The sequence below is a fragment of the Eleutherodactylus coqui genome, chromosome 12, assembly GCF_035609145.1.
Source record: "Eleutherodactylus coqui strain aEleCoq1 chromosome 12, aEleCoq1.hap1, whole genome shotgun sequence".
Taxonomy (NCBI): Eukaryota; Metazoa; Chordata; class Amphibia; order Anura; family Eleutherodactylidae; genus Eleutherodactylus; species Eleutherodactylus coqui.
This window is the reverse complement of record NC_089848.1, coordinates 114,666,921-114,680,017: the sequence shown is the minus strand read 5'-3', so window position 1 is coordinate 114,680,017 and position 13,097 is coordinate 114,666,921. Positions and strand designations below refer to the sequence as shown.

General features: G+C 46.5%; 1 protein-coding gene across 2 annotated transcripts in view; it reads left to right on the top strand.

The window, feature by feature from the left end:
• The window catches only part of SCAP (SREBF chaperone), a 43,442-nt gene that overhangs the window by 27,097 nt on the left and 3,248 nt on the right, over positions 1–13,097 (top strand). For both annotated transcript variants that reach the window (XM_066585151.1, XM_066585152.1), the window contains exons 13-20: positions 949–1,394; positions 1,487–1,678; positions 1,783–1,984; positions 2,066–2,181; positions 3,663–4,230; positions 5,046–5,131; positions 11,036–11,118; positions 12,266–12,432. In XM_066585151.1, coding sequence (XP_066441248.1) covers positions 949–1,394; positions 1,487–1,678; positions 1,783–1,984; positions 2,066–2,181; positions 3,663–4,230; positions 5,046–5,131; positions 11,036–11,118; positions 12,266–12,432 — 1,860 coding nt within the window. The remainder of the gene's footprint in view (positions 1–948; positions 1,395–1,486; positions 1,679–1,782; positions 1,985–2,065; positions 2,182–3,662; positions 4,231–5,045; positions 5,132–11,035; positions 11,119–12,265; positions 12,433–13,097) is intronic.

The window sequence follows — 13,097 nt, the reverse complement described above, 5'->3', positions numbered from 1 at the left end:
TTAGGCTCAATTAACCATTTCTGTTTCTCTGTTCCATTTGAGGAGCAGAGATGGAAATAGAACTAAATGTTAACGTTTTTATTCCCCACTGAAGATCACATGAGTGAATGTTAAAGGGGTTGTCCCGCGCCGAAACTGTTTTTTTTTAAATTCAATAGGCCCCCCGTTCGGCGCGAGACAAACCCAATGCATGTGTTAAAAAAAAACGTTTAGTACTTACCCGAATCCCCGCGCTGCGGCGACTTCTTCCTTACCTTAGCAAGATGGCCGCCGGGGATATTCACCCACGATGCACCGCGGGTCTTCTCCCATGGTGCACCGTGGGCTCTGTGCAGTCCATTGCCGATTCCAGCCTCCTGATTGGCTGGAATCGGCACACATGACGGGGCGGAGCTACGAGGACCAGCTCTCCGGCACGAGCGGCCCCCTTCACCAGGGAGAAGACCGGACTGCGCAAGCGCGTCTAATCGGGCGATTAGACGCTGAAATTAGACGGCACCATGGAGACGAGGACGCTAGCAACGGAACAGGTAAGTGAATAACTTCTGTATGGCTCATAATTAATGCACGATGTATATTACAAAGTGCATTAATATGCCATACAGAAGTGCTGAACCCCACTTGCTTTCGCGGGACAACCCCTTTAAAAAAAATCCCGTTGCAGCCCATAACTTTGTTTATGCTGCTGTTCCAAGTTGACAGGTTCCCCTCTAAACATTGCCTATTTCCAAGTGTGGCCAGCAAAATTTTCAAGGCAGCTCTTGATATGTGAGGAGAAAACAAAGACTTCTGATGACTTGGCATTTCATCTGTCTGGATTCGATAGCATTAAAAAAAATTAACTTGAAAATATTTTTCTCTGTTTTTATACATTTTTTTTATAAACCATGAGGGGGTTCATAGGTATTCGGTGTGGATGTTTGTATTACACCCTACTCCTCTCTATAGGCAGGAACCGTGGTGTGGATCGGGATCCTGCTGTATACCGACCCTGCTGGCCTCCATACCTACCTTACGACCGTTCAAGTCACAGAGCAGAGCCCTCTAGGGGTAGCTGTTGTACCACCCATTCCTGTGCCCGTCATGCCAGCTTCAGACCCCCAGAGCGCTCTCCCTATTCTTCCCACCGGCTCCTCTCAACTCTTGGAGAACCAGTCTCAGAGAGACCACAAGGAGGTGATGGAGACCTTCAGAGAGGCGTTGGAGGGAAATTCCAGACGCAGTTGGGCAGAAGGGCAGCGCAAGGACCAAAGCAAAGTCGGACCAGAGTTCAAAGAGGACCGGGCCCATACTGAAGTCACTTGGGGCCCTGAAGATGAAGAAACCTGGCGTAAACTGTCCTTCCGGCACTGGCCAACACTCTTCAACTACTATAACATTACTCTCGCAAAAAGGTGAGTGTCTCTTTACAGACCCAGAAAATATGGATGGTCTTGAGGGTACGTCATGTGCACTGTATGGTCTCATCACAATGTGCTGGCTCTAGGTATATCAGCATCTTGCCCATGATCCCTATCACCCTGTATCTCACCCCGGAGGACGTTTTTGAGGCGCGCCACCCTCATGAGGTCCAGCACTCTCAAATATTTCAGCCTCAGCAGGACGGCCGTCCAGAAGAAATTAAAGCGGCGCCTTCTACCCCCAAAACTCAAGGCACTGTGGACATCACCTTATACAAGTAAGACTATAAAGATAGATACCCCCTTACCTTTCTCAATGACGGGCTCGGTATGCCCTCAGCATTTCCCCAGCAGTAAATCCATCTTTTCTCTCTCTTCACAGAGTTGGTGCTTTAGGTTTGGCCTCTGGAATTTTGTTGGTTTTACTCCTCTTCTGTCTTTACCGCCTCTTATGCCCTAAGAACTATGGACAGAACGGTCTTTCTCATAGTCGACGGAAGAAAGGGGAATTGCCCTGTGACGACTATGGGTATTCACCTCCTGAAACGGAGATCGTGCCCCTTGTCTTGAGAGGTCACCTCATGGTGGGTGTGACGACTTATCTGTAAAGTACCTGTAAAGTTTCTTCTGTTTTCTTGCTCTCATTCTCTCTTGCTATTTCGCAGGACATTGAGTGTCTCGCCAGCGACGGGATGTTGTTAGTGAGCTGCTGTCTGGCCGGTCAGATCCGTGTGTGGGACGCTCAGACAGGAGACTGTCTCACGGTTATTCCCAAGCCGGGGTAAGATGAGAATATTATTACTGGGTCATTTCTGTACGGTACAGTAAATGTTATGGTATGGAATATGAAAAGGAGCCTGGACATGGAAGTGTGCGGTCTTGGTCAAGTCGCAGTTATGCTAATGAGCACTTGAGTTACCTGGGCTAGAGGAGTTCCAGTTGCTATTCTCTTTAGTGTCATTTGCTGCTTGGCTCAGATCCATCAGGACACAACTATGATCAGTTGTCTGCCTGAGTATGAGGTAGTCTGAAATCCACCTTCTGCCTCATTAGGCTGGGTTCACACGGGGAGGAATTTCCATGCGGAAAGTCCGCACGACAATTCCAGCCGCGGCTCCTAATCCCGGAATTAGCCAGCAAAGTGGACAAGATCTCATTCACATGCTGTGGCCAAGCCGCACAAAAACGGACATGTAGCACGGAATTCAATTCCGCAGCATGTCAATTCTTTTTTCGTTTCCGCAGCGGCTTCTCTCCTCTCTATGGGGAGAAAAAAAGCCGCAGTGGAATGCCGATAGCGAAACCACTCCAAAACAGCAGGTTTCGAAGTTGTGCTCATCCTGCGGAAATTTTGCGCTTTTTTTTTTTTGTGTGTGTGTGTGTGTCCATTCCACAAGAATTCCTCTGAAATTCCATCCCGTGTGACTCTAGCCTTAGGCTGGATTCAGACGGGGAGGATTTGCCGCGGAAATTCCGTGTGGAATTTCGCCGCGGCAAATCCGCATGTGGCCGCTAATCCCGAGATTAGCCAGCCATGTGGACGAGATTTCTGAGAAATCTCGTCCACACAGGACGGCAAATCCGCTGCGGCTAAGCCGGCAGAAGCCGCCGCTGCGGCGCGGATTTGCCGACCGCAGCATGTTCATTTTTTTCCCGCTGCGGCTGCGCTCTCCTCTATGGAAGCGCCGGCTGCAGCGGAAGAGCGAACGGCCGGGCCGCTTCAAACTTCTGCGGGTTTTGCAGCAGCGGTTCTCCCGGTGGAAATCTCGCGGTTTTTCGCTGCGGCCAAACCGTGAGATTTCCGTTGAGAATCCACCCTGCGTGAACCCAGCCTTAGTGGTCCAGGCTGCAGTGCTGTCCGTCCCCCATGCTTTACAATGCATCTTTGCTTCTTCAGATCGACTGCCGTGTATCAGCACAATCGCAGGAGAAAGTCATTGATTTCTAGCAAGGAGAATGACTGACTTGCAACAAGCTGAGTCCTAGTTATCCTTCAGTTGGTCACTGCAGGTTTAATTGTAGTTATTAGAAAGTTGTCTCCTAAGTACTGAGCTAAATGTGTCCCATTAAGGGGAAGACACTTGGAGTTCTGCTCCTGGAGCGTCTCATGAGTTGAAAATGACATTCATCGTCTGGTAATGTGGCCATTTATTAGCTCAACTAGGTCAAATAATATCAAGTTCAAAAGTGGCAATGAATTAGCAAACTATCCTCCTGGTATTGTCTGACCAGTGACTATATCTGACGTTCTCTCCTATCCAGGCTGCGCAGAGACAGCAGTGGGATCTTCGAGTATCAGGACACTTGGGAACATTTCTCCGAATGTAAATACAATCCCGAAGATTCTTTGGAAAACTGTTTGAAGAGGAGACAGCTGCCATCTCAGCCCCCTCTCTTCTACAATCAGCCGGATCTTTCCAATCTGATTGATACGAACTTTTGCGAACAGGTGAAGCAGGAGGAGCCTGAGGGTGGCCAGAGGCCGGTGGTCATGAAGCAGGAACCAGAGTCCAGAGGCTATGACTTCAGCAGTCTGGTGCAGCGTGTCTATGAGGAACATGGTGCCACTTGCAGTTTTCCTCCAGTCTTCTCCCCCACTCCTTATGGACATTGCCAGCTTATGTCAGGCGGACAGAGCAGGTCACCTGGGAGCCGGTCTGATGGCGGCTGTCTCTCTGCCAGGAGAAGGAGCTCGGCAGAAGAGCTGGGGTTCTGTAACGGGACGTCTTCACCAGTTTCCGGTTGGACAGAAGATTTCGACAGTTCGGTGTGGAGTTTGGGACTACAAGGAAATCTCATTGTAGCTGGAAGGAGTAACGGAAAACTGGAGGTATAAAAGGCTTGGTCCGTGTTGGGTTGTAGTGTTCATTCTCTGTCCATGTAAGGGTCCGTTTACATATATCTATATTATTCCCATGACGAGTGTCAGTCAACAATATCAGCACTCCTTTAACTTGGCAATTCACACAGAGCAATTCCGAATGTATCAGGTAAAGGAATGAAGGATTGTTCATCCCCCTATAGTTTCCTTACTGTCGCCAGCATATCCTGTTTACACGGGAAGATGTGCTGACTACGGTCATTTTTGTCGTTGCATGAAAGATACGATCACCCAACAGACAAGCGTTTGTTGTGTGATTGGCAGCACCTTAACAAAGGCAGATGATCAGGTGGATGAATGTTCATTTGTGATTATCTACCCGCATCGTGCATGTTGTTGATTCATAGGTTGATATTTTACATTTGTTCTCAATCTAAAGGCCCTTTTACACACCGATTATCGTTGTGTGTAAATGTGCACCCATCGTGAACTTTTCGTCCATCACTGACTTCAGGTCTGCATGAAATCCTCGTCCCTCAGGACGATAAGATAAGACGGACCCACACGCTGTGTTCTCCGCTGGCAGCGCTGATGACCTTTTTTAACAGGTATTAACAGCCGCTGTTCCGCTGGAGAACAATAGTGATGTATTTAGAGAACAGACCACCCGCTGTTCTCCAAATACGTGCAATGAGGTACTAAAGGGTTGATTAGCCCATTAGTACCTAACGCAAAATGATCGCTCAAAACTGTAAATCCACCTTCAGTTCCAGTCTTGTCTGCTCATTGTTGTCACACATATTTAATATTTGTTACCTTTGTAGGTCTGGGACGCAATTGAAGGGATTCTGCGCTGTAGTAATGGTGACAGTCAGAGCGGGATCACTGCACTCGTCTTCTTGAATCACAGGTTAGTCTTCCCTTCTTTTTTTTTAAATTCGTTTTATTTATCAAATAATAGTAAACAGTCTATGAGATACATATCAAAGAGGATTTACATGGTACATGGTGATGTAAATAAAATCAGGGTCTTGCGTCGGGTTAACATCGTTTTGTTGCTGTATCCTCCAGACTGTCTGATCATATATATATAACAATAAACTTTTTTTTTAACTTATAAGAACAGTAAAAACCAACTTCTGCTCTTTCTTGCTTTGGGTCTTGGGAGTTGAGAGTTTTGGGTCTTCCAGGCGTATGTTAATGGGAAGGGGGGGGGGAGGGTTATTGGGTGAGTGGGAGGGGGGAGGGTTAACGTAGGATAAGTTTAATTTTAGTCAGTGGTTAGGGTGGAGTGTGAGTTTAGCCAGGCTCCCCATATTTTTTGGAATTTGTTCGGGCATCCTCTTTTTTGGTATATGATTTTTTCGTATGAAGTTACCGTATTTACGGATTGGACCCAGTGTGAGATCGAGGGGGGCTCCGTTGCCATCCATTTTATAGCTATTTCTTTGCGGGCTAGGAATAGCGTCTTTTCGAGGAAAATGCGGGTGTGGTATGGCCATGTCTCCTCCTCCAGTAAGCCGAACAACGCCACCTTGGGGTCTAGTTCAATGGATAATGGGGGTCGTAGAAGTGAGTTCATGAGGTTTGTCACTTTTAGCCAAAATTCCTTGACGAAGTAGCACTCCCAGATCAGGTGCCAGAAATCGGCCCCCGGTTGGCGGCATCTCTGGCACGAGTCCGGGGTGGCGCCACGCATTTTATGTAGTCGTTTGGGGGTGAGGTAGGCTTGGTGTATGATGTATAGTTGGATTAGCTTATTGTTTACGGCAGGTGACACAGACAGGTGGGATTCAGAGACGTCTTGCCATTCCTCAGGTGTGAGGGAGGTGATGTTGCGCTTCCATTTATCAAATGCTGGGGGAGGGTTGGGGTTTATTTTGGCTGAAAGGAGGTGTGTATATAAGGCTGATATTAGGCCTTTGGGTCCCTGGGATTTGAGGATGCCTATTGTGGGGAACTTGGTTATGCGGGTTGTGGAGGGGGGGGGAAATTGGGAGTTTAATGCATGTCTCAGTTGAAAGAATCTAAATAGCTGGAGGTGCGGGGCCTGTAACCTGTCGCGTAGTTGTGTGAATGTGGGGAGCGTTCCATCTATGTATACGTCTTTTAGCGTTTGTACTCCTTGGGCAATCCAGTACTGTGGGTCTGGGACGGACTGTAATGCAATAAGGCCGGGGTTATTCCAGAGGGGGAGTTCTGGTACAACACCTTGGTATTGTTGCAGTGTCTTTGCTTCTCTCCATACATTGAGAGCTAGTTTATGAAGTGGAGTTAATTCAGAGGTTTTGGTGTGTTCCGGGAATTCTAGGAAGTTCAGGAGATTATGACCTGTTACTTGCTTTGCAAGTTGTTTGTCTGCTATAGGCAGTTCCCTTCCCAGAACCCATGATCCAATATTTCGCAGTTGTCCTGCTATGTAATAGAGCCGGAGGTCCGGGAGGGCCATTCCGGCTTGTTCTTTGGGTCTTTGTAGAGTTGATAGGCTCAGCTTGGAGCGCGAGGAGTTCCAAATAAATGTTGTGATTAGGGAGTTTAAAGTCTTAAAGAATTGCTTGGGAACACTCACTGGCATATGTTGTAGTATGTATAAGCATTTGGGTTGGATGACCATTTTTATGAGGTTTATACGTCCAGCTACAGATAGTGGTAATTTAGCCCATCGTTTTAGTTTGTGTTTTGTGTTTTCTATAAGTGGGTTTATATTGTCTATTATTGCATTATTATGGTCATATGACATGAACATTCCCAGATATTTAAATGTTGAGACTGGTTTTAGACCATATTTTGCTACATAGGGGTCGTTTTTTGGGTTAGCTTCTGTGTAGAGGATTGTTGATTTGGACCAGTTGACATGTAGTCCGGAGAAGTGGGAGAATCTGTCTATGTGTGTCATGGCTTGGACGAAGGAGTTTGATGGGTTTGATAGGAATAGGATTGTATCGTCTGCGTATAATCCTAATTAGCTTTCCAGGTCTGACCATTTAAGGCCGGTCACGCTGGGGGCGTTTCTTAATCGGATCGCCAGTGCCTCAATGGCTATGGCGAACAGGGCCGGGGATAGAGGACATCCTTGTCGGGTGCCTCTTGTTAGTTGGAATTCCACCGATGGGACCCCATTGACAGTAACGTTTGCGCTCGGGGACTTATATATGGTTTTGACCCACTGTTGAAAGTTGGTTCCGAATCCGAAGCGGATCAGGCAGGCTTCCAGAAAAGCCCATTCCACCGAGTCAAATGCTTTTGCCATGTCAAGTGAAACTAAGGCCCAGGGCATATTATATTGTTTGCCTAGTTGGATGGCCGTTTGGACTCTACGGATATTTATGGTTGTGGATTTTCCTGGCATAAAGCCCGTCTGGTCAGGGTGTATGATGGAGAGGATCACTTGATTCAGCCTGGTGGCCAGAATTTTAGTTAGAATCTTGTAATCTGTGTTTACAAGTGATATAGGCCGGTAGGAGCCGCAGTCCGTGGGTTCTTTCCCAGGTTTCAGGATCACTACTATGGAGGCTTTGTAAAATGAAGTTGGGAGTGTTTTGTCTATTTGCGCTTGGTTTAGTACTTCAAGGAGTTGTGGGCCTAGTTGTTCGAAGTATTTACGGTATGTTTCTATTGGGAGTCCGTCGGGTCCTGGTGATTTATTAAGGGCCATTTCTTGGATTATTAGTTGGATCTCTTCCAGAGTGAAGGAGGCCTCTAGGAGATCGACCTGCTCCTCAGTGAGGGTTGGGAAATTTAGGTCATTTAGATACTCTAAAATGTCTGCCACTGTGTTATTAGAGGAAGAAGTGTACAGGTTAGCGTAGAATTCTTTAAAGCAATTAGTGATGGATGGGGCGTCAGTGTACTCTATTCCGTGCTGGTTTTTGATCTTGAGGATCGTATTTGTTTGGTTTTCGCGTTTGATGAGGCTAGCGAGTAGGTGGCTGGATTGGTTCCCTAATTCAAAGTAGTGTTGTTTGGAGAAGAATAGTTGGCGTTTGGCTTTAGCGTGTATTTGTTGCTTATACAGTCGGGATAGGCTAAGCCAGGCTATTTTGTTGGTTTCGGTGGGGGTTGATATGTATTTTTTCTCGGCTTCTAAGGTCTGATTTTCTATCTCTTTATCAGCTTGGGATGTTGTTTTTTTAATGTGTGAAATGGCGGATTTTAGAAAACCCCTAATGTAGGCCTTCAGGGTGTCCCATTTCAAGGCGGGGTGGGTATTGTCTTTATGGGCATCTAAAAATAAGGAGATGTGGAAGGGCATCTGGTCGTCTGCTCCAATGAGTTTAAGCCAGAATGGGTGTAGTTTCCAAGTGGGCCTTATTGTGATTTGGGGGAATTTTAGGGTTAGTAATATGGGGCTGTGGTCTGAGATGCCTCTCGGGCAGTGTGTTATATTTGAGAGGTGTACCGCTAGTTCTATGGAACTGAATATATAGTCGATCCTTGTCAGTGCGTTGTAACCCGGTGAGTGGCAGGTATATTCCCGCGTTTCGGGGTGATGGAGTCGCCATAGGTCGACCCATCCAACGCTTTCAATTAGTTGTCTTAAGGGGGAGTTTGAAGTGGGGGTGGGGTTGGAGGGAGTATGGAATTTGTCTTTGGTAGGGTCCATTATCATGTTGAAGTCGCCTAGGCAGATCGTCTCCGCCATTGGGTAATGATGTGCAAACGCTATAGCAGTCTGTAGAAGGTGGAGGTTATTGTGGGGTGGGTTGTATATGGATAGGAGGACATATGGTTTAGAGTCTATTTCTCCGTATATGAATATAAACCTTCCCTCAGGGTCTCTGCGGGTAACGATTGGGTTCCAGCGTATCGACTTGTGGATTAGCACGGATACGCCCCTAGAGGAGGAGGTGTGAAAGGAGTGGGAGGCCCATTGGATCCATGGTTTTGAGAAGTTGTCTGCCCTATCTTTGGTGAGGTGGGTCTCTTGCAGGCTAATGATATGAGGGTTTAATTGCTTAATGTATGAAAATACTGTCCTTCGCTTAAGTGTTGTGCCGAGCCCTCGCACGTTCCAGCTAAGACATCTGAGGGACGTCATTGTTTACGTGGGTATAGAGTTTAGTCCCCTTGTGTGTAACTTTGGGGGTCGGGGAGGGGGGGGGGTATTGGCGGGTGTGAGGGGAGGGTTGTGTTAGCGCCTGTTTGTGAAGAGCATTGTTGGAAAACATAATATAACATTTCAAACCAATAAACATTGACATCTTGCTAAAATAGTACCGCAGGTTATCAATGAAAACAACAAAATTAGAAAAGTTGAGAGAGGAGGGAGGAAAGAAAACAGAGGGAGGGACAGGGGTGTATTAAGAGAAAAGATGAAGAAAAGGAGAAGAGGGGAGAGAGAAAAAAAAAGGGAGGGGGGGGGGTTGAGAGAGAGGTAGGGGGGGGGGGAGGAAAAATCAAAGAAGTAAGAAAGACAATTTAGCTACAATCTAATTAGAAGTAGCAGCTGATGTGTTGTTGGGGGGAATCTCTCGATGGCCTTTATAGGCTTAAAGTTGACCGCTGGGCTCCAACAGTGTCCTTAAAGGTGTCTCGGTCATGTTGCGTATCATCTATACGTCAAGGGGGTGTTGAAAACCTAGGTTAGTCTTCCCTTCTTATTGCGCAGAATAGGCAATCCTAAACATTTTTGCAATGTATTGTGCAGAATAGGTTATTTTTTCCTTGAAAAACCCTTTTTGGCTATACAGCTAGAAGGAATTGCTAGGAAGTTGCTACGGAAATCCGTATTCACCTAGCTACATATCGGTAGTAGAGGGCAATCCAGCTGTCCTCACCTGTTCTCTATAGTACTACTGCAGACACAGCTGGTCCCATTATATCCCTTTTATTAATAAATGCTAGATTTATATTTTATTTTTAACCCTCCATACTCGCCCAATGCACTGAGCCCCTCAATGCATCAGATCCAGCAGGAAGCGGGCGCTGCGAAGGGGAGAAGCTGTCTGCAGCATAGAATGGCTTCTCCTTTACAGTACGCCACTGGCTACCGAGCTGCCAAGACAGATGGTGAGTTATAACACCAGAGCAGGGAACACAGGAGTAAATGATTGAAAATCTAGCATTTATTAATAAAGTGTTATAATGGAACCAGCTGTGTCTGCAGCTGTACTATAGAGAACAGGTACAGACCCAGCCGGATTGCTCTTTACTACTGCTATGCAGCTAGGTGAATATGAACTTCCCAACAACATATAGCTGCATAGCAAAATAGGTTGTTGTGTTTTAAGGAAATATGTACAGAATAGGCTAATAAAAACTATTGTAAAAAATGCTTAGAATCGCCTAATCTGTACATTTAAAAGAGAATTTAACTGACCGTTACACTTTGTAGACAGGAGACTGGGAGCTCCTTGGCTTAGCCTGGGTTCCCACACAGCGGAATCCCGGCAGAAATCTCGCGGTTTGGCCGCAGCCAAAAACCGCGAGATTTCCGCCTGGAGAAGCGCAGCTTCAAAACCCGCGGCACTTAGCTGCGGGTTTTAAAGCGTCCCGGCTGCTCGCTCTTCCCCTGCGGCCAGCGCTCCCATAGAGGAGAGCGAAGGCCGCAGCGGAGGAAGAAAAAGAATGAGCATGCTGTGGCCGGCTAATCCGCGCCGCGGAGGATTTGCCGTCCCGTGTGGACGAGATTTCTGAGAAATCTCGTCCACATGGTTGGCTAATCCCGGGATTAGAGGCCGCAGGCGGATCTGCTGCAGCGAAATTCTGGACGGAATTTCTGCGGCAAATCCGCCCCGTGTGAACCCAGCCTTAGAGTCTTTCAGTATATATTTATGATGAGAATCAACATTAAAAGGTTTCCATGTTCCTCCAGGATTGTAGCTGCTCGACTCAACGGCTCCTTGGATTTCTTCTGTCTGGATTCCCAAAAGTCCGCCAGCCAGTTACAGTTCAGAGGTGAGCATCTTCCCAGCTGACCTTGTCTCTCCACCTGAAGGGGAGTTACCAATTAAAGATACTGTTTTTTCAATAAACTTTGCACACATCAATCGTGCAAATGGGTATAAGAAAGCTTTGTAACATATTGTGTTAGAGGACAGTGCTTCTTATCCACTCTCCCTTCCGTAAGACTGATTATTCTTTCTGAAAAACTGCTCAAATCTGCTTCAAGGCATAGCAGCTCACTGAGGGATTAGATTACATGTTGCCCATAGAAGTCTGAGAGGAGGGGGGAGAAGGGAGCAGCAAGAGTGAGACAGATACTGCTAGCTTCAGAAAGGGTTTTAAGGTTCCATGTAGATGAGCCGATTTATCATTTTGAACGAGCCAGCGATGTCCGAGGCAGATACATTGTTGGCTTGTTCAAACGAGAAATCGTTCATCTGTTCACCTTCACTGTATAAGTGACTGAGAGGCACTGAACGATTGCTATATAAACTGAACGATTAGTGAACGAGCCAACGATGGTTTTTATGCTGCATAAAATCAACGCCGAATGAAACATGAGCAATTTTCGGTCGTAGGTGGCTGCGTTTAGACTGACTATTGTTAACTTTCACTCATTTTAAACGATGAGCAATACTCATTTTGTCTAAAAGGGCCCTCACCCCAGTGCTGGATTCACATCTACATCACTCACTACTTCTCTGTAATGTCCTCTATACTGCTGCTTCTTTGTATATGACAGTTAGTGTTAGTTAAGCAGGATCTCTTCTGTATGTGCACCTTTTCTCTGTGGGAGGTGTATAGGAGACATCATAGCAGCAGACTCCGCCCACCAGCTCAGGGAAAACTGAGAATTAGCCCTACGTCCTGCAATGGGGAAAACTGGTGATAAATGCAGGATACAAGTCATATAATGGCCAGGTATAGTGTTATCCCTCATGGGCACAGATGGCAGCTTATTTTAAAAAGTCATATGAAACAACAAGTACACTTTTAAAAGTTTCCCAGTTATAATCTATACAGGATGTTAACCATGTAAATACGTTATTAACTTATATGTTGTCTTCTTTTGTTCACCCTGAGGACTCCATATTGGACAGTGTCTGCATGGAGTTCATAGCACAGTCTTTCTTAATAACGAGGTTCTTGTTCGTCTCAGGAGCGTCAACCCGCAGCGCTGTCCCCAGCTCTCCGCTCTACTCCAGCGATGACATCATTCGTTGTCAGCTGACTCACACTGTGGCATGTGCCCACCAGAAGCCAATCACAGTGTTAAAAGCAGCGGCTGGGCGCCTTGTGACCGGCAGCCAGGACCACACTCTGAGAGTGAGTTTTGTATACAATGTTGGTCCCTTTAGATTGCACAGAAGTCTCGTCTTTTTATTTTAATTCCACATGGTTTGTAAGATCTCTGCTTGCTGCCACTGATTGAGAAACGTTGTTTACTTGCAAATGTTAAAATGATGTCCTGGACACCCAGCTGCACGGCCGATTACAAGTAAGTGCTCCGACAACTGCCATTACATCAGCAGGCTTTCACATGAGCCAAATTCAGAGTCTCAAAACAAAGATCCAACATACGTTGCGGTATTTCCACCTGTTTTCTCACCGGCTCCGTAAAATCGCGAGAAAGGACGTTTTTCCGCCAGGCTAACTAGCGTTTTCTCGCCCATTCACACGACCGTTGAGTGTTGATTAGCAAAAAAAAAAATGTCGCACCCTGGAAAACCCTTGCTCGGCTTTATTCCTCTGAATGACTTCTAATGCCTGTATAGAGACACCTGTAGGCTATTCGCAGGCTCCTCCTCCCTTTTTTCCCCCTGCTCTTATAGGAGTCTATGGGACCTGCTGGAGTATATTGGCCAAAACAGTTCCAGAACTATCTTTTTGCCCACCGTATATGCGTCATATTAATATTGAAGCAACCCTCAGTTTTGGAACAAAGTTTTATCCCGGGGCAGGGGAAAATTACCTACAGTTTCTCTTTACTA